At 43.4% G+C, this 26,823-nt stretch overlaps 1 protein-coding gene and 1 long non-coding RNA gene across 14 annotated transcripts in view; one reads left to right on the forward strand and one right to left on the reverse strand.

Annotated features, from left to right (window-relative positions):
• Positions 1-22,219, forward strand: part of Prune2 (prune homolog 2 with BCH domain) — a 262,886-nt gene extending 240,667 nt beyond the window's left edge. For 2 of the 13 annotated variants that reach the window (XM_042261488.2, XM_076560820.1), the window contains exons 15-20: positions 977-1,063; positions 5,969-6,067; positions 10,044-10,079; positions 10,613-10,651; positions 14,478-14,525; positions 18,956-22,219. In XM_042261488.2, the coding sequence (XP_042117422.1) occupies positions 977-1,063; positions 5,969-6,067; positions 10,044-10,079; positions 10,613-10,651; positions 14,478-14,525; positions 18,956-18,986 (340 nt within the window). In that variant the 3' untranslated portion in view covers positions 18,987-22,219. The remainder of the gene's footprint in view (positions 1-976; positions 1,064-5,968; positions 6,068-10,043; positions 10,080-10,612; positions 10,652-14,477; positions 14,526-18,955) is intronic. The other 11 variants (XM_076560832.1, XM_076560834.1, XM_042261510.2 and 8 more) reach the window with 7 other exon arrangements.
• LOC121822747 (uncharacterized) lies at positions 20,265-26,125 on the reverse strand. The gene is made up of 2 exons (XR_013047728.1): positions 25,504-26,125; positions 20,265-20,500 (listed from the first exon to the last, which is right to left on the reverse strand). It is a non-coding gene; the product is annotated as an uncharacterized LOC121822747 (long non-coding RNA).
• Between the last annotated feature and the right edge of the window lie 698 nt (positions 26,126-26,823).

Consider the following 26,823-nt stretch of genomic DNA (forward strand, 5'->3'; position numbering starts at 1 on the left):
TTTATATATAAGAACAAAATAAGGCTTAGTCAGACCAAATAAATTATCAAGGGACAGAGGATGTAGCTTTGCTGGAAGCATGCTTACCTAACTCTCATGAGGCTCTGCATTCCATTACCTGCATACACCTGTAATCTCTGTATTCAGAGGGTGGAGGCAGGAGGATCAAAAGCTAGATGTAATCCTTAGCTATATGTGAGTTTGAGGCCAGCCTGAGCTACACAAGGCCCTGTCTCAAAAACAAAAATAATAAACAAATAATTAACAATCTAAATTGTCACTGAAAACATATTCTTTTCAAATTAACAAAGATAAGGCTAACAAACTGAAAAGCATCATTAAGCAAAAAATATGCCAATTATTGTAAATTTGTATACTGTAAAAGTATCACCCTTCTCTTTTACATTTGTGCCTCTGGGAAAATGAGATTTAAGTGTCTAATTATGCTCAAAAATTATTTCAGGAAGCTAGCGGGATAGTTCAGTGTATGGCGTGCTTGCCAGGCAAGCACAAGGACCTGAGTTCAATTCCCAGCATCACATTAAAAAAAAAAAAAAAAAAAAAAAAAAAGTTTGGTGGTGTATGCTTGTATGCCTTGTTCTGGGGATGCAGAGACAAGCAGATCCCTGGAGCTCACTGGCCAGCCAGCAGAGTCTGATCAGCAAACCTGGGGTCTCAGTGAGAGACTGTCTCAGAGAATGACACTTGACGTTGGTGTTCTCTGCAGGAATGCGTAGACACTTACACACATTCCCAAGTGAATGAACACACATGTACAGAGTGGGGGAGAGTGAGAGAGAGAAATCAAAAGGCATTTTAAAAATTAATCCTGGACATCCTGTACATCAGAAATTGTAACTTTCCTAGAATACTTCCCAAAAATTTCATGTATTCTTATTTGGGGATCTGTTTTCTGTTTCCAATGGAAAGTCAGTTTAAAACAACGTAGAATTGTGTTGTTTTTTTTTTTAAATAGGTTGCGCAAGAATTTGAAGTCATTCATCATTGTGCACCCATCTTGGTTCATCAGAACAATCCTTGCAGTGACGCGGCCTTTTATAAGGTATAACTGTGATGGTCACAGGATGACTGTATGATAACGTATTTTCAGAGTATGTGAATTTTCCTGTATCAGGGATTTATAAACTAAGAGAATCCAGGAAAACTTAATTTACTTCTACCTTCCTGCAAAGATACTTTGGACTATGCATCCAGAGTCCTCTTTTAAAGGGTAGATGTGATGGCACACACCTGTAATCTTAGCACTCAGGAGGCTGGGGCAGGAGGATTCCAAGTTTCAGGACATCGAGGTTCATAGCAAACTCTTGGCTTAAAAAAAAAAAAAGTGATAATTGCTTCATATAAGTCTTTTCCTCAGTCATTGCAAAACCTGGCCTCTGAATTGCTTCCTGTAAGTGTGGGCTATGAAGCTTTGAGAGTCCCATGCCGCACAGAGGGAGGATTAGCCAGTGCTTGTGTGGAGATAGGTTAAGTGTAAGAAATAAAACATTTGGGTGACACGAGACAAGAAAAACTAGGAAGGGCAAAAGCACAGGCCTTCAGTGTGCTGTGTCTTCCGGGCAAGAACTGTGCAGTCAGCAAACTTGAGAGATGAGTCTGAGGGGCAGTTTTCAGGAGTTGTATTGGGCTCAAATGTAAGGATTCATTGTTTTTATTCAGTGACTACTCCACACTTGACTTAGGTGCTATGTAACTTGATGTTTGGAGATGTGAAGAAAATAAAACATGGTTCATAATATAGTAAGCTTAAAATAGTTAATTGGATGGAACAGTATTTATTTTCCAGTAATCTTTAAAAATAGAATGATGTCTCACACAACCATCAAGGCAGATAAATACAATAAATACAAAAAAAAAATTTTTCCTGGCTCAAAGTTATTAATAAATTCCTCATTAAAACTACAGTATTCTGAAGAAAATAATTAAATACAAAGTATGTGTGTGTATCTGCCTTTGTGCATTGTATGTATATATGTAAAAAAGATTATTTTACTGTACCTTCCAGATTTCTTTAGAGGGAGTGGCATTTAGAACAGTAATTAAAATATTAAATATTAAGATATTTACTAGCATTCTCATTCCTGACTTCTAACAATTGAGTGGCAAGATTCTGCTGGCAAAAATTAACTATTGACTAAAGTATGAGGAACTTAATGAACTGTATTTTTTTAAAGTGTTATGGACTATGGGCTAGTAGCCTGGAGTAGGGCACCTGTTCTTTGGTTTTAAATGACAGCAATTCAACTCTAATTGCTTCAAGGAAACAGCAAATCAGAGTGTATCAAGTTTCTGGGGACTTGAACTCAAACTAGTGGTTGAGGCTTATCGCTGTCTCCACCCCACACCTGTTTCTTAGTGCTGCTGCCTACATTCCCAAAGAAGCTGTGGGTAACTTGCCAAGGTAGCTCTTCGAAGAGTATTCAATCCTTAGATCTCTAGACCATGGGGCAAGAGAGAGCCTCAAAAAACACCTGTGAAATGATTTTGTAGCCCAATACTTTCACTATAGCTGAGTAGACGGAGCAGAGCCCTTAGGGAGAGCTCTCGCTGTCTCTACAAGAGAATTCCGAAGCAGCATGAACACTCAGACCACACCACGTAAAGGAGGGGGAGAGGAGAGCACCTCTCTTGCCATGATTTGATTCCAGGTTTTCAGGTGTCCCAGCCTCTGCTGAACACAGCTGCAGAGGCCATCTCTGTGGGAAGAAGCATGAGGACCCAAGTTTGGATCCGCAGCACCCAAGTAAAAAGCAGGGTATGGCAAGTGCATGCCTGGGACTCCAGTGCTAGCAGACAGAGACAGGAGCATCCCAGGAGAAGGGGAGGGACACTCTGACCAGGCAGTCTAGCCAATCAGTGAGCTCCAGGCTCAACATATAAGGTGGAGGAAGACACTGATGTCAGCTTCACCCCTCTATAAATGCACACACGGGCACATGCAATATACACACTCAGACACAGAGAGTCAACCAGCCAGCCATTCCAGACAGACAGACAGAGAGAGAGAGAGAGAGAGAGAGAGAGAGAGAGAGAGAGAGAAAGAGACTAAATGCTCACAACATTTTTTTCAAACTGTAACTCCATGTTTTAGTTACTTTCCTGTTGCTATGCTAAAACACCATGACCAAAGGTGACTTAAGGAAAAGAATTTAATTTGGCTGGCATTTCTAGAGGGATGAGAGTCCATGATGGCAGCACAGAGGCATGGCCACAAGCAGCAGGCACAGTGACAGGAACGGAAGCTGAGAGTACACATACTGAACCACAAACAGGAAATAGAAAGAGCTACCTAGAAATAACTAGGGGCTTTGAATCTCAAAACCTGCCCCAATACCATGGTTCCTCCAGCAAGTCTCCACCACCCTGAACCTCCCCACCCCTCAAAATGCTACCAACTGGGGACCAAGTGGTCAAATGCCCAAGACTATAGGGACATTTCTCATTCAAACCACGTACAGGATAGAACTTGGAGAGAAATGGACAGGACTTAGGAACAAGTAGAAAGGTCACTGTTGCAGGCAAGAATGACCTCAGCCAATCCCATTTTAAATGGACAGAGAGCAACTCTACATGGAAGAATGTGGTTCCCTTGTTGACTATCTCATTGCGTAGCTACGTGTGAGCCACTTCCCGCCAGACATTTCTGTTAAGCAAATAAATTCCTGAAATTAGATATCAATGTGTTCCAAAGCCCTCTGTGAATAGGAAAAATTGCTTCTTATGCAAACTTTTCCATAAATTGGCATTTTGGCACTGTTGGTGACCTGTCAGGATGAAGGTGAGGAAAGAGTTAATAATGGGGGAAATCAGAGAGACATGAGTGCAGGCAGAGAGGTGGACATAGGGATTTCCTAAATGATGAGCTGTGGCCAGGACCCAAGAGTCACTGGAGATCCCTCCTCATTCATTCCATCTCAGAAGGAGCTGCTACGAGTCACCTGCTGGAGCCAAGCCCAGAAAGATGGATGCTCTCACTGAGACTCATACTTAGGTCTCAATCCCCAGGACAAACCAGACACAGAAAAATTGCACAACTTAGGCTGGGTTACTCGTTTGGGGAGCATGTAGGAAACACAAAAGCAGGAGCAGGTGCTTGATTCCCAGAGTAAACAAAAGGCAATGAAAACCAAAACAAAACAAACACCAATTTTTCTTTTGAAAAAAGGAGAGAGAGAGAGAACGTGAAATTGGGTGGGTAGGAGATGGGGAGGGTCTGGGAGGAGTTGAGGGAGGAGAAAGCATGATCAAAATACATTGTATGGAAAAAAATTTAATAAAACACAAACAAAAAAACCAACAAAAAGTAACCAAATAGGATTATTCAAAACTCACACCCAAAAGGCTCCAAATTTGTGGAGTGGGCAGAGCCCATCTGGAGAGAGAAGATTGTCACTCCTTGAGGTACTTTGTCCATGTGCAGCTCTCTGTGTCAAAAATCATGTCTTGGGACCCCAAGAAGACTGGACATTTGCCAGTGATAGGATTGTATTTGTGGGAAAAGGTTGACTCTCCAGAAACGGAAGCATGACTGCAAAATAAAGCCAGGCTCCTGCCCTGCTATTGAGTCTCCGTTTGAGATACAGATATGTATCTATACAGATCCAGTACACTATTCAGATATGTCTCGGTCACTCTGGGTTTCTCCTATTGCAAAGGGATTGTGTTTGAAAATGTTCTCTGCCTTCTGTATCTGTAAGATCTTCATGTACAGGTTCAGCCAATCACTGATAGAAAATATTAAACAGGCAAGACACTCTAAGAATATACAGCTTTTTTTTTGTGGTTTTTTAGTGCTCCCCCCGCCCCCAAGCAAGCAGTCAAACTTGCATGGTCTTGACATTGCACTATTGGATCTAGGCATCCGGGGGTGGGTGGTGATTCCTGGAACCGATGCCCATGGATGGTGAGGGAGAGCTGTCTGTAGAATCTGAAAGCATGGGACTTACAGAAGTGGAAAGTCAACTGATAAATTCAAGGTGCCAATGTTATAAGATGCTCAAAGAGTACACAATTCAGATAGAAAATAAAAAAGTTCAAGAAAGTCCTTCTACAGCATGATGACTAGCATTAATAAAAACTGTCTTACATTTTCAAATTTCTAAGAAGGTGGATTCTAAATGTTTTCACTACAAAACAAAAACAAAAACAAATGAGGATGTGAGGTGGCAGGTGTTACCTAGCTCAAATGAGCAGTTCTGCAAAGCACTTAGTACTTCAGAGCACCTGCTGTGTAAAGAAGAAATATATACAAAAATCTTTGTCAATGAAAAACAGTAATGGCGATTCCCACTGTTTCTACTATTTCTAATTGACATATATATATATGTATATATGTATATATATAGAGAGAGAGAAAGGTATTATGTATAGTATATAACAATAATAAAGAAGAGATCTTGAATTTGGGATAGGGAAGAAAGAGAAGTAGAAAGGGAGGCTGGGCAGTGGTAGTGCATGCCTTTAAGCCCAGCACTTGGGAGGCAGAGCCAGGGATCTCTACGAGTTCAAGGCCAGCCTAGTCTACAGAGTGAGATCCAGAACAGGCACCAAAACTACACAGAGAAACCTGGTCTTGAAAAACAAACAAAAAAAGAAGTGGAAAGGGAAAGACAATCATGATGGAGATGCACTGCTCATGTATGGACTTCTCAAAAAAAAAAAAAAGTGTTAAAAAATGGTCATAAAGCAGTGCCTGGTCGATAAGAATGGCTGAGACAGTGTTATCCTTTCTGCTCAGCAAGCATGCTGGGTCAAGCTTGAGCCTATCACGAGTGCAAGATGTGGGTATAGGTCATTGGCAGAGTAGATAGATGCTTAGCATGTGTGAGAGCCCTATTGCCAATAACATGGAAAAGAATCACAAGAAGGCTTTCAGGAAGAGACGATGGCTTTATGAGGGAAGTGTAGCAACTGATGCTAAGAGGCTCTCCTCCTTTTTGTCTTCCAGCTCAAAATTCAGCAGTAAAATTAAATACGTTACTAGTTTATCGGAGCTCAGTGGGCTGATCCCAATGGATTGCATCCACATTCCAGAGAGCATCATCAAGTAAGTCTGAGGGGTTGGAGCTCTGGGGAGAAATAGTACACGCTGGAGAAAGGGGGTGGAAAAACACTCACTTTAGAATAATGAGAAATGGCATCTTATTTTTAAAGGAAATAGTATTATCTAAGAAATAAAGCTTTCGCTATAGCCTGTAAATTATTATTCTTTCAGATCCTCTTTCACACAACTTGTAATGATTAGTTTCTGACTTTTAAAATTTTTCATTTCATGCAATACATTTTGATCATATTTTTCCAACCAAGATTAACTATTGACATTTTTACTTTGAAATTTGTTTCTACTCTGGAAGACAGTGTGTATTTAATATTAACTAGAATATTTATATCTGTGACCTTCTACTTTACATTAAGGTCTTCCCATAATTTGGATTTTTTTCTTCATAAGTAATTTGTCTGCATGACCCCAGAAAAATAGATAAAAGAAATGACTATTTTCTTCAAACACTCCTCCACTGTCCTGATGATTGCCTTTGAATGGAAGATTAGATAGAGAGACATTCTTGAGGAGTGGGTGGGTGGTGAGAAATAATTTCCTTGCTTAGGACCAGGCAAGGAGGCAGCCTGTAGGTCAGAAGCACATGTACTATGGTGTCAAGATTATGTCTGAAAGTGGTAATAAAAGTTAACTCAGAGTATTCGGAACTGGAATATGAAGACAGAGACGTTAAAGAATGGACATTCCTATCTGGTACATCATTGCATAGAGCCATTAATTCTCTGTGCATCTGGGTTTTTTTTTTTTTAACTCTTGATACAGCTGATTGACTGTCTGTTTGTTTGTTTGTTTCATTAAGCTAGAAAGGAACTTGATCATGAACTCTAAGAAAAAAAGACAAGTGTTTTGTATCTCCCTCCAGAAAATAGATAGCAAAACTGACCTTCCAATGAGGGCGCCCAAGGCATCTCAGTAGCAACACCTAGAAGCCAGGGTCTTCTTGTTCACCGTTACCGGTTACCGTGGAACAAAGAAGAGCTGTGTTTATATAGCACACTTAACTCTCATATCAAAACCCATTTTACAGAGGCCAGGAGATAAGTTAGTAAAAAGTTACTTATGGAAATAGGAGCAGGAACCAGGCAGGGGTGGAACCAGAGTTCAAATCCAGGTTAGCCTGTCACCAAATGCCCACATGCCTTTCTAGTAGGATCTTTATCCAGTAGCTCCTAAGTAGATGCATTGGATTTCCCGCCATCAGCCAGATCAGGCCTGAACACAGCATACTAACAGACTTACTGGAGTCAGGAGGCTCAGCTGAGCCAAGCAGTACTCATGAGATCCTAACCAGGGCTACAGTCCTCGGGAGCTTTGCAGATTTCCCACAACCAATGCCCCCTCCAGCTCTGGCCTGCATGCCATAAGCTGCACCCTCTCCCAAACCTACTCCTCTTTTAAGTAATGGTGATATGGGGTAAGCAGAGGTTCTTGGGAGCAATGGAAGACTCAGGCAAGCTGTAGCTGGTGGGACAGTGCCTAGGGTCCTGGAAAACTAACAGGCACCAAAAGTCACCCCAGGCGAGTGGGGTAATAATAAAATTTTTGTTATCCTTCTTCTCACAGACTCAATGAACTTCACAGACAATGGGGAGGGTGAGTCTTAGGAAGGAGTTTATCACAGGTTCATATGGGAGCTTATAGATGATATACCAGCAAAGCACAAGGAAAAGGCACCATCAAATGTTCCCATCTAGGGATTAAGAAGGTTTTTCTAGATTGAGGCATGGGATGGGGCATGGGGGCAGATCTGCTCAGCCCAGTTGTCCTACCCACCAGGTATTCGTGTGCCCCAGTTTCTGTCACAGCCCCATATATAGCTTCCAGGCAACAGTAGTCCTTGCTGTGTAAATGAAGAAAGATAAGAACCCAAACCAGGGCAATAGCCCCAAACACACTTGCATCTCTAATCTTCAGCCCGGACAGAACTGCAGATATTTCTGTTCAAGGACAAAAATCAGAACTGCTCCTTTTTGAGGAGCCTGCCCCTAAAACTTCCTGACAGGCTTCTATCTCCCATTGCCATCATTTGTCAATCTCCTCCTGTACTGCTGTACCTTTGCAAAAGATGACAAGGACAGTCTTTCTTCTTCAGGGAGTGAGCACTGGCCATTTTCCATTAAAAAAAAAAAAAAAAAAAAAAAAAAACAACAGCAAGGCCTCCCATTCCACTGGCAGAGACAGTGGAATGAAAAGATGGACTTTGGAGGCAATTCAGTGGGAAGCTCTCCTCCCGCTTCTCAATGTCTCTGAGACTTCAGGCAGCCTATGAAAATCCTCAGAGGTTTAGTGTTCACATCCATAGAATGGGGAAGTAATTCTGAGAGTGTGGATGGGCCTGAGGATTGAATGAGAGCAGTGAGCAGACGGCGGTGAGCACAGAGCTTGAGGCCTACAGTGCTGCTGATGCTGATGATGACTGCATTGCTTTGGAGAATTACTGTACTTGGGGCGGGGTGTCCATTGAGAAGCTAGCCATGGCCAGGCGCTTCCCATCTATTCTCCAAGGGCTACATTTTGGGAAAATTGCTTCAAGAGGAAGAGTTCCATGTAGAAAGATTCGTTTTCTGGAGGAAGAACCTAGCACTGCGTTCCCCCCCCACCCTACCCCATCTGTGTTTCCTCCTGTCATCACGGTGCATCTCAGGGTACCATTTCTTTTATTAGCCTCATTGCTTCATTTCCACATTGTGCAATTTCCAAATTGATGCAGCCACAGCTATTTTCTTTCACTGAGTAACATTCAAAGCATTTGATCCCAAGTGATCCCAAGACCAAAATTCAGCTGGGTGGAGCCTGGCATCAATGGGCTGAAATACAGTTTATATTCATTAATTACAGTTGGTTCTCATTAGCCAGGGACAGTTGTGTTCAATAAAGTCATTGTAGACACTCGGTGGACACTGGGCTATTATTCCTGGGGAAATGCTAGCCTGGGATCCTGTCTGCCTCTGGTTGCAATGTTGTTATCACCAGCCAGTACATAACCTTGGCTCATGTGTGGCTCTGTCTGAGAAAGCTTCTTAGTGTATACACATACTGTTGACTCACTATCACCGTGCTCAGCAACTGTGTGTGATCACAACACTCAGAGACTGAAACACAGGGATCCAGAGAGTCTGAGGGCCAGCCTGGGCTACACAGCAAGACCCTCTAACAAACCAACAAGCAAAACAAACCACAGTCTTGCACTCAAGCACCCAGAACTACAACTTGTACCTAAAACAGCATTATGGGACGCACGCATTCTCTGTGAGATACATTGGCCGTCTCCTGCCTACAAACAGTAGGTAATATTTGGTAACATGCTTGACTGCTATTCTAAATAGCACATTCACCAGCCAAAAGCAGGAAAATGAGGGAGACATTTACCAAAGAAACTCTATGAGACAGGAAGGCACAGCCTCATCCTGCTCCACTTCGACTCACCGTGTGCACAGGCGGCAGCTTGAGTTTTTGTCGCCTTGTCATGCCCACAAGTGAACAAAAGCACTGCACATTGCTTCTGGAAATTTCAGACGTCTTGGTGAACAGGCAAGTTTTCAGACACGGAATCTACAAATAATGAGGATTGACTGTATATTTATGAATTGTAAATTGTTCTTTGTGCCTAACACAAGTGAGTTTTCTCTCCAAAGCCAGTCGTGTTGTCTGGGTAAGCGTTTTTCTCTCGTGTTCTTACTGTTCTAAGCAGTGGTTCTCAACCTTTGGGTTGCAACCCCATTGGGGGTGGCCTGTCAGATATCCTGCACAGCAGATGTCTACATTACAATTCCCAACAGTAGCAAGATTACTGTTATGAAGTAGCAACAAAACAATCTTGTGGTTGGGGGGTCGCCACAACATGAGGAACTGTATGAAAGGGTCGCAGTGTTAGGAAGGTTGAGAACCACTGCTTTCAAGCATTTACCTGTCATTTCCTCCTGTCCCTCCCTGTCCTCATGGCATCCGTTTCTTATCTTGTAAGGTACGATGAAGAAAAATCTTTTAAGAGAAGTGTGAGGTAAAACTCTGTATTCACGCTAGACTCCCTGTGTGTTGCTCCAGTGTTGTTTTTGTGGGTGACCTCAACATGCTGCCTGAGGAAGTCTGTTGTATCAGTCCTTTGAATCCCCCTCAAAGTCTTTGTCTGTGTGTCGAGCTGTTGAGGTCAACCTGATCTGCTACTGAAACCTACTAAACCAGATACACCCCGGACTTGGCCCAGGCTGTGAGCTAACTATACCCAGCACTCTGATATGGATGTTCTGAGCTTTATTCAGCCAGCATGTTTCTCGTTCTTTTGTGACATCGATATCACCTTTATGAAGGGATTTGCCAAGTAAATGAACAGGACCGCTCAACAGGAAGGATTGGCACCATGTTTAGCTGAGCGGGTCTCAGTGTGCCTGGAGACAGTTTTGGAAAAAAAAAAAGTGAATACACACCACCACTTACATTTGGCTCTGCTTTGCGGGAGATGCTCACGCTCTGCTTGCTTTTTTGTTTGTTTGTTTGTTTGTTTCTTTTCTCCAACGATTATTTTTGCTCGTGCAGACTGGATGAAGAACTGAGGGAGGCATCTGAAGCAGCTAAGTAAGACTTGGTTTGGGTTTTGCGGCTGGTGTGACGTTGGCTTGCGTTCCGGGAATGACGGGGAGAATCTGCATGCTTGCTGTGTTCTTCTTGCCCCTGATAATAATGCCGTACCGGGAAAGCCCCTTCCTCCCATGGCCGATGGAACCATTGATGTGTTCACTGTCATCTCTTTCCCTGCTATCTTGGTTATCTTAAGGAAAGCATTTGACACTGTTTAATTTATTTTCAATGTGTCTGAAATTCTAGATATCACCAGAAAACACATCACAGGCATCGTCACACAGAGTGTGGCGGCATCTGAATGACCCTTACATAGATTGAGGCAACAGAACCACACCAGTTCATATTATGAGAAACAGTAGCAAATAAAAATTGGACAGATTTTTGTAGAATTAGTTTCACAGCCTTCCAAGATTTAAATAACCCTCTGGGGCTAGAGAGATGGGCCAACCGTTATGAGCACTGGCTGTTCTTCTAGAGGATCAGGGTTTTATTCCCACATGACTGCTCACAGCTATCTGTCCTAGGGACCCCAAACTCTCTTCTAGCTTCCACGGGCATTTTATACACATAGTACACAGACATACGTGCAGACAAAACAACCATACACATAAAGTAATAGTAAAAATAAACAAATGCTTGGTAAATTTTTAAGAACTATCACTTAACTTAATAGTTTCCAAGCTATTTTGATTGGGGGTGGTCATTGCCCAGTCTTGTGAGGCAGGATACTGAAAAAGGCAAAGATGTACTGTCAGGAAAACAGAAAACGAACACATGCCAAATGATGTTATTTGGTGAATTATTTAGTGAGGGAACCAGTCAAGAGTTCCCAGGAACTTGAAGAGAATGTGAGCGGCATACCTGTGGCAGTCACTTCTTCCCTTGTTCCAAGGTGCCGCATGGATACCTGAAGCCATACGTGGTTCCAACCGCTGACTGCACTCAGACATACCTGTGATTCACAATAGGCAACATGACAGAAGTTACTTACGACTTACGAGTGATTTATTTCCGTAATTTTCCATTTAATATTCTCAGAGCATGATTGGCCACTTGTAGCTGAACCTGCAAAAAGTACAATTGCAGATTTGAGGTATAAGGAATTTACAAAAGGCTGTTTGGATAAGATAGTTGGGTTAGATAATAAGTTGATTAATGTTCAGTAGGACAATGCACTAACATCAGGTTATCTTTTCCACTGGATAGAGATGGTCGCATCACTGTAGGACATAAATCTACAAGTTAACCTCTGCCCTTGTGGCACTAAGGAACAGCCCTGGAATGCCATGCCAGAGCTGACTGGGAACAGCCCCCAATCATTTTCTTTTTTCGTCTTCAAGGCCACAAAGAAGTTCTCCGACATTATGTGTTAAATGTGTACAGCTGCTATCCAGAAAGCCTGCTGTATTAAGTACATTAAGCTTCTTTGCTATTTTAAATGTTGCTTATACTGTTAATTTTTATAACAAAAGCAAAAAGCTTGAACAATGTCCAAGGCTGTTACAAATTCTGAGTAAATGCTAAGTAGTGAGGTCTTCCTTTGCATTAAAAATACCTGAATAAAAATAATTAGATGGCCTTAGCTGTCTTGATGCTGATTTGTTGGGTAAGATATTTGCCAGAAGAATCCCACCCCAGTTGATCCTGTTCCTTTTGATGGTAAAATCAAAAAGTGTTTTCAAATTTGCATATATATAAGGAAAATGAATTGAGCTCTGTTGACCCCACAGCGGGTTGGTTTTTAGTGGTTTTGTTGTTGTTCTTGTTTCTGAGACAGCGTCTCACTATTATAGCCTTCACTGGCCTGGAACTTCCTCTGTAAACCAGGCTGGCCTCGAACTCACAGAGATACACTTGCCTCTGCCTCCCCAGTGCTAGGATTAAAGGCATGCATCACCACACCTGGTTCCACAGAGGCTTGGAATGCCTCCAAGTCCAACCGTTTGGGTGCCCACTGTACCTCCTTAGCTAGGTTTTAGTCTCTGATGCAGCCCCTAAATCCTGGGGCAGACTCTGTAGATGATTGTTGGCTCCATAAACAAGATCTCTGCTTATCTGAGGTTGGAGGCTAGCTCCCCCCCCCTTGGGTTCTTTCTGTTAATAGATGCCCTGACTGTCCGTGTGGTTTTGTTAGACAGCTTTGGACTGGCTCTAACCTGAGTCAGATATGTGCTGCATAAAGAACAGAGCCTCCCTGCCTATTGTGTTTTCTGTCCCTACAGCATTTTAAAACCTCTGCCTCTCCCCTGTGTGCTCCACAGCACCTCCCGTTGACCTCCACAGAGATGGCTCAGCCTGACAGCTTTCTTTTGAACCTGAGACCCACACGAGGGTAGAAAATACTTTGGAAGCGTCTGTACAATACGCACACCCATTCTTTGTTCACAAATGAGGAAGAGTCCATTCTCCACCTTTCCGGGGGTAGCATTAAAATGTCTGCTGGCTGTGTTTCCTTTGGGGAGGTCCCCCAGTTACAAAGCAGTGAGCCTGGCCTTGGAAGCCTGCCCTCTCCTGAGTCTGTTCCAGCTTTGCTGGCTTTTGCTAGTTCACTGTCAGTACTTACTTCACTGTCCTTGCCAAACTTTGTCCATAAAAATACCAGACCACCAGCAGGGTGAGGAAAGGGAGGGAAGGAAGGAGGGGGGCAGTGACCTGCAAGGGAAACAGCCTCCTGGTATTTTGGGGAAAATAGTGAACTAGCCACAGACCCTCATCAATGGGAAAATTAGCTCGTCCAGTTATTCTCCATGGAAAAGGAGCCCTTGTGTTTAAACTGGAGTGGTAGCTCAGCAGTTAAGAGTACTTACTGCTCTTCGGGTGGACCTGGCTTATGTGCCCAAAACCCATATGGCAGCTCACTGGAACTCCAATTCTTGGGGATCCAACTTCTTCTGATCTCTGCAGGCACCAGGCATGCATGCAGTGCACTACATGTAAGCAAAACACTCATACACATTTCTTAAATCTTTCTTTTAAAAAATAAGTAAAAAGGATCATAGAATCTTTTAAATGATTTTTCCCATTTAAAAAAAAAAAAACTTGCCAGAGGAGGGGAGAAAAAGTAAAAGCTACAGTGTAGTATTAGGAGCTGCTGCTATAAGGTGAACTTGAAATCTGTTAGCATAGTTATCACACTGATATGGATGTCATGAACAGCTAAGTTATACAAAGACATACACACCATTGAAAACTTGAATTCCATTATTTTCTACGAATACACTTTTCTTCCTGGACCTGTCCCGCTTAGGTGGTGTTAGAACTCGTGAGTGCCACCTGAACACGGCTCAACCCTGGGGAGTGGGGAGTGTCCTGGCCCTCTCCTGTAACAAGATCAAGCAGAGCTGGCCCAGGCAGTCTTTTCTTGCCATGCCTTGGAAAATCCTCATTCTTGTGAAGCCTGAAGGCTGACTGGGTTATGCCTAAGCAAAATTCAGCTGTTTAAAATGTTTTCCTCTGTGTATAAAATATTGTTTCATTATTTGAGGTAAATAAATTTTTATTCAATATTTATGTTCACTGCATAAGAACAGATTTGAAAAGTAAGAAAAAGTGGCTTGGACAGATAACCACTGGAGGTATTTGAAGTTTTGTTACTATTATTATCTTTTTATATTTCTATATCTTGAGTAATGACTATATCTCAGACCTGATGTTGAAAGTTAATAGCATCATTTGTTTTAGATTTGGGATCACAGGAGTAGCAAATGGTACCACATTAAACAGTTTCAAATGCCCCAGCCAGTAATGCTGACATGGCCAGAAGAGTGAGAAAATGTTGACTACTTCCTGTTTGTTTGTTTGTTTGTTTTCCTGCACTCAGAACGAGCTGCCTTTACAATGATCCGGAAATGACCTCTATGGACAAGGAGTAAGAACTCGCCATCAATAGCAGCTATGTGGTTACATGTAGTTTCATATGGCTGGACTCAAAGGGAAAGGAATGTATCCAGGATTGGGTAAACCTGATGAGATGTTCAGCTTTCATGGGCTCTGTTCCTGAAATGGCTAATTACAGAGACCTTTGCCAGCTACTGTTGTCTTAGTGATGGCCGCCAAGGACAACGGAATGCTTCACCTGACCTCCCACTTTTCCACTCCAAAAATGAGCAAATGCATTTGGGGGCCAGTTGTATGAACACTGGGGCAAGAGGAATGCAACTCTGCTTTCGGAATTACGTCATCCATTGCAGTTAGGAAGGGCTCAGCCTTCCATGTGGATTTAATATTTTGATGGATAGGGAAGAAATATCTTTGCTTTGCAAGTTCCAAGAGGCAGTTGAGTCTGCCTGGGACTTCTGGAATTTTATAGTTGGATATTGCTGTCCTGTAAGAAATAGAAACTGGACATGCATAGAGTCCTTAGCCTATGCCAGACTCTGTAAGAAGCTCACATACAGTGCCTGAGATTCATCCTAGAGTAAGCTTATAAAGTACATTTTACAGAGAAAAAAGGAACTATGAATAAAGCATGTGACTAGCCAGTGCTTTGCAGCCATTAAAAAAAAAAAAAAAAAAAGAAGGGCCCCAAGGTGGGATTTGAATCTTGACCTTGCAGATCCAGAGTCCATGGCTTTCAAATCAGGGAGGCGGTCTATGCTGAAATGGTTGCTGCTTCTCATCTAACAAAGGACAGAAACTGCTCACATAAGAGTGGCCATGTCAGTTTCATACAACTGTGGTCAGTAGTGCAGTCTCAGGAAATTTGACATCCCGCAATTTAGGCGTGTCCTTGTTCCCAGGAACAAGAAAGGCAAGCAAAGATGAACTTAAACATGTCTCCCGTAGCACTGTTTGTCTCCTTCTCGTCCAAAGAGAAGCTGGAAAAGCACAGTGCAGTGTCTGCAGCTGCCTTGGTGACCTTGCAGCTTAAAGGAAGTTTAGGGACAAAACACTGAGTCCCAACTCAAAAAAAGGAACAAAGGGCAGGATAACTGTTGTAAGGGGACCTTCCGAATCATCTAGCCATTTCCTAAAGGTCACTCTTGTCCCAACTTTTGAGATGACAGCACCAGTTACTTCAAGCAAATTGCTTTTGCAAAGCAAACATATCTCAGTCTCTAAGTCCACTGTAATCATTTTCCAACACAGGGAGGGCATTTCCTCCTGTTGCAAAGCAAAGCCCTTTGAACCCTTAACAGCACCCACAGTTCGCCTTTTCCCTCATTGGCCTGTTGCTGCGACATCTGGGGGCTTACCCACTCCTCTGCCTGCCTGGTTTGTCTGCTCCTCAGTAGTGAGAGGGCTGTGGGGTTGGTGTAGAGGGTGGCACACCCATTCCAGGGCTGGGGACGGGGGAAGGGTGGATGCTGCCAACTGTTGATGTTACTTCCCATTCTTAGAAGAACATATGCTCTGGAAGTTTCCCTTTTCTTCGTTCCTGTCTTTCCTCACTCCTACCAAGCATATCCTCTCCCTAACCAGCAGGATGAGATCCCAGATGAGGAACAGGAGTGGGCAAGAATGTTCTCCCCACCCTGACCTCCAGACTTGCATTTGTTTGCTTGCTTGCTTTAACATTAGAATGAACATTAGAACTAACAGGCTTTGTTCACCTTTTCCTGGCTTCTGGGGGAGATGGAAGGATCCTTCATGGGAGCATTTTACATCTGTAGCTAGTACTGAATGAATGAACTGCAAATTGGGCACAAGCTCTTTCAGGGAGCTCCATCAGGTTAAGAATGGCGTGAAATAAGATATGTAAGGGTCCCATAGTGACCTCCTGTTCTCCACAGAGAGAAGGAACATTATGCCTTCCTTGCCGGTCCTCCCTAAAACACAAGTATTCTTAACTGCCATTAAATAGGATTGCCACATACCTTGTAAGGAATCTCACAAGAAGTGGGACCAGCCTGCCACTGGATGGTAGGTCATTCTTGTGCAGGGCCAAGTTGGTTATGGACAGCTAAGCTCATCTCCCCGGACAGGATGATTCCCCCATCTGTATTCAGTTCTGGCCAAAAGTTGCCATCGGTGCTATTCTCCAATGGGACACTTGGTTAGGAAACCACTTTCTTGTTCTTGTCCCCCTCATTTTAGATTTGGATTTTATTCATTCATATCACAAAGTTATAGCAGGACTATTTATCATTGTAATGCATTTTCTAACTGGTATGATCAATGGTTCTGTTTGGTGAAGATGAATTAGAAGCATTACCAGTGACTTCATTAACTCCACAAGGTAGCTCTTGTCTCAGAAGCCATCTGTAGAGTGGTTTCCTGTGCAGACTTATCAGGAAGTTGCCCACAGTTGCTCTTTGCATACTCTGGGTAAACAGGCATTAGTCTTTCAGCTATTCAGTTGCCAAAAACCAAAGCAATGATTTAAACCCAAAAAAGTTTGACAAAGGACTCAGAACAAAAGAAAGGAAAAGAAGGGGTTGGAGATGTCCATTCTAGTGTGTTGGATCAGATATTTGTCAAAGGTCCAGATTGCAAAGCACAGTGACTGCCTACTTTAAACTCTACAGAATCTGAGATTAGTGAATGTCTTTGTGTTTTCAATGGAAAACTGAGCCAACTCCGTGAGAGACTAAAGCTCCAGTTACCAACTGAGACCTAGCACTGACTTCTGAGTACATCTAACAACATCTTAGAAGCAAATGCAATTAAAAAAGAAAACATGACCTGCTTTGTAAAAGTATGTTAGAAACAGATACAGGAGTCCAGTCAACAAATGAAGATGCCACCCAAGGAAAGTCCTCCAGATAATAAGTCAGATCCTTGAAGGCACAAGAAACAAATAAGTTACCAGTGGTCCCCTTTGAGCTAGCCACTCATCACATCTGTCACAGCAGGCTCTTCAGACTCCCTAAGCAGGGAAGATTATTGCCAAGTTAGACCTACTCCTTTACTAGTCGTGAGATAGACTGTGCCAATCTGTCTTAATGGGAAACAACCCAAGAATGGGAACTTGGAGGGCGTGGGTGATGTGGTCAAGGGTGCACAGCTATGAAGTGCTGAAGTCACTGGGGGAATTTCAAAGGAAAAGCAGCACACAAGTGCACCCTAGACAGACAAGTGGTCTAGGTTAAAGTGACTTTGTCTGCAAAGTTCCTAAAAAGGACTTGTTTGCCACATGGGCCACAGGAAAGTCCACCCCAGCCAGACTGATATAGCTCAGGGGGGCAGAGAGAAATCCAGACTTCCTAACAGGTTGCTTTCAAATTACTCGTTCCTCTTTTTATCGTGACTGGAGTTCTCTCTCTGGCCGTTCACTGGCTCTGGTTCTCTTCTACAACAAGACGGTTGTACGATGTTCGTTAAAAGGCAGAAGAGAGACCCATGCAACTCTAAGAATGTTGATTCCGTGCTGGAGAGGAGCTAGGAGAGCCAAGAAAGCCAATTGCTGCTTAGACACCCAAAGACCAGTGTGCAGTCCCAATCCAAGGATGAGGGCTCTCTGGAGGGTTGCTGGTGTGAGCCTGTGTTCAAAGGTCAAAGATCCCGGAGTCTGAGGTCTACAAGTAACTGCAGGAGAAAAGACTTCCAGACAGGAAGGGACAGTGTGAGGAGAGAGCAAGCCCTGTCTGACTTCTGCTTTCCAGGCCATCCGGCATCCAGTCTGATAGACCATGCCACTCTCATTCAAGATGGCTCTTCAGCACTCAGTCCAGAGTCCTGTGGTAGACACACACACACACACACACACACACACACACACACACACGAGGTGGGGGTGGGGGTGCTGTACCATCTCTCCAGTCAAGTGGACACCCAAAACTGACTATCATAAGAAAGAAAAAGTGACCCACTAAAAATAGGAAGGCATAGTGATGTTCTTCATCTGATTTGACTTTGGGTTTGAGGCTTAACATGAACCTTTCATTTCTGGGTCCTTTTGGAAAGGTGGAAAATGCTTCCAGAAGCAATTTTGTAAAAAGAAACAGTCAATATTTTTATTGTTAAAATGTTATTTACTTATGTACTTACATGTGTATGTGTGTTTTGCCTGCATGTATGTCTGTACATTCTGTGCATGGCTAGAAGAGGGCACCAGATTCCCTGGGACTGGGGTGACAGATGGTTGCGAATGGCCCTGTGGATTCTGGGAATCAAACCCAGGTCCTCTAGAAGAGCAAGCAGCCAGTAATCTAACTGCCGGGACATCTTAACCATCGCTCCAGCCCCTAGAGTCAATACTTTATAGAAAAACTTGACAACTGGTCGATGAATCTTCCATCATAAAGTTAGGTGGTTTCTTGAGGTTATTTGAAGAAAGGTGCAAATGAGTGGTGGCTGAACTATTATTGAATGCTCCCCATTTGATCTCTTTTCTCTCCCCCACCCCCTCCAAACCAGTATTGACCTGAAGCTGAAAGAGAAGCCCTAGCCAGCCTGCCAGAGGAGGGATCACTTCCCACTTCGTGGTTCTGCCGGAACTGGCCTGCCTGGAAGAGACAGGGCTGCTGTCGCCTTTCCCCGCTTTGTGCCGCCTGCTGCCAATGGAAATGTCCAAGGGGGGGAAACGGGAAGAGAATCTGTTTACTGTTAAAATATTTTATGAAATGTTGTGTATTTTCCTAGTTTGCCAATTACGTGCCTCAATAATTTTAGTTGAACCTTAGCAAGAAAATAGGTCCTTCCATTTTAATATTATGTTAACCCTTGGTGCAACAGGACTTGGTTCCTTAGACTGGCTTTTACCAAAAGCATAGCCTAACTCTGCTGTTAGACAGATGTGAATACATGTCTGCAGATTGACTGAATCTCCCTGTGGAGCTTGTTCTGGATTTACGATGCACAGGGCTTGCCTTGTCCCCGGAATGTGGCTCTCTAGAACTCTATGACATGCTGAGTCTGATTAGGACAGACAGACAGATATGAATTCCTCATCAGCTAAGGCACCTGCTCCCTTCCTGTCCACTTGACTCTTCTTTTAATTTTTCAAAAGGAACCTAGGCTTTCTAACTCATGTAAGCTTTACTTTACATAGCTGTTTGTAATGGCTCTTTTAGGACATTATTTCCCTAGTGATCTTTGAAGAACTTCATATTGTGAAACGTAAGATGAACATCAAATTTTCAGTAGCTAACTATGCTTCAGGCCACAAAGCAGGTTTGAGCCTTTAAACTCCGAATGCCAGCTCCAAGGTGGCCCACTCAAACGTTATTTGGCAACATTGAATCATCCAAAATTAACACTCATATGCATTGCAAAAGCAACCTGCTTTAAGAGGTTTAAAATTTAGTGCAAGTATATACTAGCCTTTATGAAACAGTTCGTTTCTAGTTTTTAATATGCCCTTTAAATTGCCGGTGTAATTTCTAATCTGTGGATCTCTAGCAGAGGCTTCCAAGCTGTGCCGAGGATAGGGCTGTACTATAAGGGAAGCTTGTTTCCTTCAATTAGTCATATTTAGCCATACTAGGACATTTTACAGAGTTTAGTATCCTAAAATAAAATGCTACTGAAACACAGAGACACACATTTGTTTTCATGCTGTCTGAAGCGTCTTTCACGCCTTCCTCTCCAGAATGGAATAGTCACAACAGACAGTTCTCCACAAACACTTACATCTTTAGAGGAGGGGAAAAAAAAAGAAAAGAAAAGAAAGTGTGCTGACCCCTGCACTATCAAATGTACCCATTCCTACCCTGGCCTCTGCACCTTTTTTTTTTTTTTTTTTTTTTAATCTATTTAATGCTTTCTCCAACTGAGTGGGCAGAGCAGATGTAAACTCATTGGTTTTTGTTAAAAACATTTTTTCTTTCAAGACAAGATTTCACCATGTACATAACTGGCCGAGAACTTACTATGTAAATTGAGTTGTCCTCAAATTGTGGTTATCCTCCTGCCTTGGCCTCCGAAGTGCTGGCATTATAGGCTTGCACCACCATGTCTGGCCTTGTAAAGAAAATTTTGACATTTACAGACAGTGAAATATCCACCCATAGCCTACCGAGACAAGCAAGGGGTCCTTCACAGAAAAGTACACGCGTTGGCCAAACTCAAACTGAAGCCATCCAGAAAACTTCTCTTGGGAATCATTCTCCACAGTCAAACAGTTACCAAGGAGCTGGCAGACATCAGGATAGAGTGAAGACAGGCCCTGCCTGGTGGCTTTATTGAGGAGAGCTATCTACACTCTGAGCCCTGGAGAAGTCCCCTCAGCAGGGAAACTTCATTGCCCAGGTGACAGGGTTTCTCTGGCTCCATTTGCTTCGTGTCTGTCTCTAGTCCTGTCTTCCGTACAAGCTCACACATGGGCCAGTTCCTTTTCCTTCATAAGCCTCCCCACATCACCATCTAGTTTCACCCTCCGATCCCTTTCAACCTGGTATCTTTTTTGACCTTTGTCTTTTTTGTTTTGTTTTGTTTTTTTAATCTCCTTCCTCATTACATTTGTCTAATTTGATAGAAAAATCCCAGAATCATTTAGGCTTTCCTAGCCTGCCCTGACCTTTCGGAAGCCTAACCCCGAACATCGTGGTGATGTGAGTATAGCTACCCAGTATTCTGATTTGCTCACCTGCTTAACACATTAACTCCATCCAGTCCCACCTGGAAGATGAATTACAGGTCCCCCAACCATGTTGAACCCATGAAGCCGTGAAGACCTCAGAGTTCAACTCAGCAAATCCGTAGACACGGGGCTGTTGAGAGAGTGTGCTTGCCACAACCCACCAGATATGGTACCAACCCGGGCATTTACATTTTCTTTGAGCTTGTCCAGCCTGTGTGTGGAAGATCATTCAGGTGACGTGACACAGTAAATTTAGTGTGAGCATCTTTCAAATAAATGATGCTGTTCGGAATATCCTGGGCTGTAATACCATTCCAACATTTAAGCTTATGCTATTTTATTATCTTCAGAAAACAAGTTGCTTTCATTGCACGTGCTAGAGAAAAGCCACCATGTTCACCAAATGAGTAGACTTCCAGCAAATCCCTGCGAATAGCCCATCAACAGGTAGACAGAACTCTTACACTGCTCAGCCCTAGTGCCTGCCACCCTCCGCGTTCTTGCTTGGGTCCGACTGCCGGGAACTCTTTGCACTTTTTCCTGTAGATTTGTAGTTAAGGGAACACCGGGGGTCATCGGGGCCAAAGTGGTGTTTTCACTCAAAGTAGCAGCTACTGTTTGCCTGGCTTTTGACCAAGGGATGGAACAAAAATCTGCGCAGAAGGTAGTTGATGAAGAGTGAGACGTTTGAGGGCAACAGCGAGGGATGGAGGAAGGCCCCAGGGTTCCTGTTGAAGCCATACAGTGTTATATGAAGTTCCTCCCTAGGGTGTGCTGACGAGCAAGGAAGTCACTCCCCCTAGCCTCCATTCCTAGGATGTAATTTTGAGGATTCCTTTATGGTTCTGCACAACTCTTGTCTTATCACAATGCTCCTGTGGTCTGCTGCTTTAGGAATATCTAGATTGCACAAATTAACCTTTTATATATTGAAAGAGTTTTCTACATGTATTGGATTGCTCAGAGTAAAGTATAGATTAGACATGTTTTAGTAGACAAATTCTGCCTAAGGAGTATGGATTAAAAGTATGAAGATATGTAAAACACAATATATCTATAAACCCTTGCTGTGTAACTCAGAAATAAAAATAGATTCCACATGTTGTGGTTTCCTTCTTCAACTTAGTGAAACTCTCTGTGGCCTCCCTTAGCAGGAACATGATATACTTGGCACTTGCCACCGGCAAACTGTATATACTTTGGTTTTCCTGGCCATCTAAACTGTATTATTCTCTTTCTAGTATCACCTTTCATGTCTTGGAGTTCTTTGCACTGTACTTTCAAAGTGTATCATTTACTCCTTGGTTAAATAACTTCTTATTTTGGGAGTGTCCCCGTATTTCATGGTTACTTTATTTTGCCTTTCTCTGTCACTTACCTTTTCATAACATTTATTTTTAAATTCAAGTGTACTTAGGGCTTGGGGTGTAGTTCAGTGGTAAACCATGTACTTGAAATGAGCAAGGTTCTCTATTTGATCTCCAGCAACACACACACACACACACACACACACACACACACACACACACACACACACACACACACAGGAGCATGCATGCATGGGTGCACAAATAGGCATTTGTCATTTTAGTCTCTGCCCTTTCCTGGCCCCCCCCCCCCTTTCTGGAGTTTTGTTTGATGAACTTTCATAGCTTTTAGGCAAAACCAGAGTTAGAAACCATGACTATACTTTTTAAAAATTATTTTTATTTTACATGAACTGGTGTTTTGCCTGCATGTATGTCTGTGGGGGTATCAGATCTTGGAGTTGCAGACAGTTGTGAGCTGTCATGTGGATGCTGGGAATTGAACCCGGGTCCTCTGGAAGAGCAATCAGTGCCCTTAACCTCTGAGCCATCTCTCCAGCCCCACTACTACACTTTTTTTAAACTAAATAAATAGTTGTGGGGGGCTAGGGGTGTGGCTCAGGTGGTAGAGTGCTCACCTAGCATGTACAAAGCCCTAAATTCAATCCCCAGCACCACATGTACCCAGCCCAGAATCACGCTCTTGTAGTCACAACACTCGGAATCAGTAATTACATTAACAAAAAGTGAGGGATTTGTGTTCTCCACACGAGTTCTGGTGGATATTAGAATCAAGGAGGGGAAGAAGCAAAGAGAAGGCTGAAATAGTCACAGATGAAAGAATGCTAGACTGGTCGGGCAGTCGTGGCCCACGCCTTTAATCCCAGCACTCGGGAGGCAGAGCCAGGTGGATCTCTGTGAGTTTGAGGCCAGCCTGGTCTACAGAGTGAGTTCCAGGACAGGCTCCAGAGCTATACAGAGAAACTCTGTCTGGAAAAACTGAAAAAAAAAAAAAAAAGGATGCCAGACTGTGCCAAAGGTGGTGGCAACTGGGGGGAGACTGGGGGGAGACTGGGTGGAATGAGGTGGGTGCATACTGTTTCACGTGGCTCAGCTGTGAAGAGCAACAAGCTACACATTCAGGGGAGCACTTAAATCACAGGGCAGAGGTAGAAAAGTTAAAAAAAAAAATTCCCCAAATACACACATGCTAAACAAAGACAGACATTATGCAGCCCCACGTGTTTTCAAGGACCTAGCCCACTCTTTGGAGTGAATGCAGGGTGTGAGATGAGGGGTGGACTGGGGAGCCTAATTAATAATTCACATCAAAGCGTGTCTTATGGAGTGAATCAGCCTTCAGCCGTGGAAGCCGTGCCTTTCAGGGGAGGTCATGGAAAAGCTGTGCTTAGGCAGTCTGGGTCTCCAAAGGGCTGGTCCCTTTGCTCTCTCTCCTGTATTCTTTCACTGCATTGGCTGTCCGTGTGCATGCAGCCTTGCCAGGAGCTGCCCCATTTCATCCTAGACAGTCATGGAGTTTTTAACTCATCTGATGACTTTCGAAGTATTCATCCACACACAGCTTCGGGCATCACAGAGTGCAAGATGCTTTGGGGGGGGGGGCTAATTTTCCTAGATAGTTTCATTCACATTTGCCCAAAATTACCTTCTTTAAAGATTGTTTGTTTGTTTTTTAATGAGCATGCATTTGCCTGTGGTGTGTGTGTGTGTGCGCGCGCGCGCGCGCGTGCGTGCGTGCGTGCGTGCGTGTGTGCCTGCCTGCCTGCCTATGTGTGTACTATGTGCATGCAGTGACTAAGTCCAGAAAGCTCTTGGAACTAGAGTTACAGGTGAGTGTGAGCCAACCAACATGGGTGCTGGAAATCACACTTGGGTCATTTGCAAGAGCAGTAAGTGCTCTAAACAACTGAACCATCTTTCCAGCCCCTAAAATAACCTTCTCAACCAGGAAACTTTTTTCTTTTAATATATGACTACTTTGACATAAATAACTGCTCTCCATTTCTGCAGTCTCATCCCGAATGAGGAACAGACAGCCCTGGACACTTGACCTTGATTTCCTTTTGAAACTCTCCCCTCTTAAGTGAGGGAGATGAATTATCCAGTTGTCCGTCAGGTTTGTTAGCCACTGCCGTTAACACATTGTGGTTGATTCTCATTGTCCGTGATGGTTCTGTCCTATGAAATCAGCACAGCATGAATCAGTGCACACCAATCCGTTGCATGGGGAAGAGGCACAGGGCTGGGTTAGTAGGAACCTCTGGTTATAGCATTTCCATCAACCGACCAGCACAGTAGCTTACTTGTGTTCTCTCTCTCTCTCTCTCTCTCTCTCTCTCTCTCTCTGTTTTAAAACACCTATTTGATATGTTTTTACTTTATTAACATTGAGTTCGTAGCCAACGGCTTGAATATATCCCAGCCAAAGCGGAGCTTCTTTGCATGTGTAATCACTCCAGAAGATAAGTCCTAGGGCTGGAGGTGTAGCCCTGTAAGGCACGTGCTTAGCACACACAAGACCCTGGATCTGTTTCTCACCATCAAGCAACACAACAACAAAAGAAGACACATTGCAGCCCTTGTGCACTTAAAAATATTAAGCAGTACTTCATCTCTACACTTGGGAGTCCTCTTCAATTGTGAAATCAACAAAAAAGAACAGAAGGAAAACCATAGGAAAGGACACTTGTTTATAGCAGGCAAGCTGAAGCAAAGACATAGCCCCACCTGCTCGACCTCAGCCAGAGTTCCTGTCTCCGGCTTTGCAAGTGTGCCTCCACTCTGCACATGTTCATAAATGGCCATGAAAGTGCCCTAAGTATTGATTTGAGGATATAAATAAATTTCAGCAAATGAATTTACAACAGTAGAGTCCTTGAATATTGACAATATAATCTTTCCAATGACCCCAGCACCTTGAAGCAACACATACTGATTTCAGTTTCTGGGGGCCAGAAAGTTCGCTTCTCTCACAGGTACAAACTAGGTGTTGGCCTGCGGTGTCTATCAAGTCTCCATCAAGGTTTCACTGGGGCAGAATCCGGTCCCAAGCTTACCTGCCTGGCTTGGAGCAGGATTCACTTTATTGATGGTTGGTGGACTGAGGACCCCATTCACACTGCCTGTAAGTGGAAGCCCTCAGATCTTTGCCTTGTGGATCTGTTTAACATGGAAAACTTGTTGAGGGGGGGAGACTAGCAAGATGGAAGGTGCATTTTTTTTGTGATGTCACAAAAGTGATAGTTCCTAAGTTGTTCTATTCTTTTACAACAGGCAAGTCAATAGACCCACACAAGGTATACAGACCAGGAAGTGGAGATCGTTAAAACCACCCTGGAAGTCTTTTGTCACACCCGCAAGCCCTCTGCAAAATCCCTGGACTCCTGCTTCCTCTAGCTTGTTAGTGAAGGTGTTTGCCCATGTTTTCCTCCTCTGCTTTTTCTTCTGTTCCCCCAAGAATTCAACAGACACGTTCTTCAGATTATTCGCATCCGGTGTCAATGGCCATGGCAAACCATCATTTTCCCTCTCAGTCCCTGTGCCCTTCCCAGTGTCTGGGGGCAAAGGTGAAGCTGGCTTCCCTAAGCTTGAAGAGACCATTTCTCTGCCCTCTCACTGTCTTTCCGATCAGCCATACTGGGATTTCAATCTTGGTTCTACTTACTAGCTTGTATTACTTTAAACAAGTTCCTTGACCTCTGTGAGCCTCCCTTTGTCCATTTTTTTAAAAAATGTGGATCAAAGTTTCATCCTCTATATTTATATACTGGTTAAATTGTAATTTAATGTCCAACTTAGGGCTTAATACAGATAAAGCATTACAAAAAAAAATCTATGGCTTCTCTCCTCCCCTCCCCCTCCACACTGCTCTAGCCTTTGTCTGTTAGTGAGCTCATCTCCAAGGCTACTGCTAGCCCTAGCCTCATCTTTGGTTTCTGCCAACCATGCCTGCATCTCATTTCCTTCTTGACTCTTCTTCCAAACAAACAAGTTTCTTTGCCCCTGATAGCCCTTGTAGTGGTGAGTCTAATATCAACTTGATGTAAGCTAGAGTCACTTGAGAAGAGGGAACTCCATTTGAGAAAAAGCTCCTCTGGACTGGTCTGTGGGCAAGTTTGTGGTGCATTTTCTGAACTGATCATTGCTGATCCTGGGTGGTGCTGCCCCTGGGCTGGTGGTCCTGAGGATATAAGAAAGCAGGTTGAGCAAGGCGTGATGAGCAAGCCAGAAGGCAGCACCCCTCCCATGACTTCTGTTTCAGTTCCTGCATCCAGGTTCCTGCCTTGGGTTTCTGTCATTGCTTCCTGGATGAACTGTGATGTGGAAGTGAAAGGAAAACAAACCCTTCCCTCCCAGTATTACTTTTGGTCGGGGTG

This window comes from Peromyscus maniculatus, chromosome 1 (genome assembly GCF_049852395.1).
Source record: "Peromyscus maniculatus bairdii isolate BWxNUB_F1_BW_parent chromosome 1, HU_Pman_BW_mat_3.1, whole genome shotgun sequence".
In the NCBI taxonomy this organism is placed as follows: domain Eukaryota; kingdom Metazoa; phylum Chordata; class Mammalia; order Rodentia; family Cricetidae; genus Peromyscus; species Peromyscus maniculatus.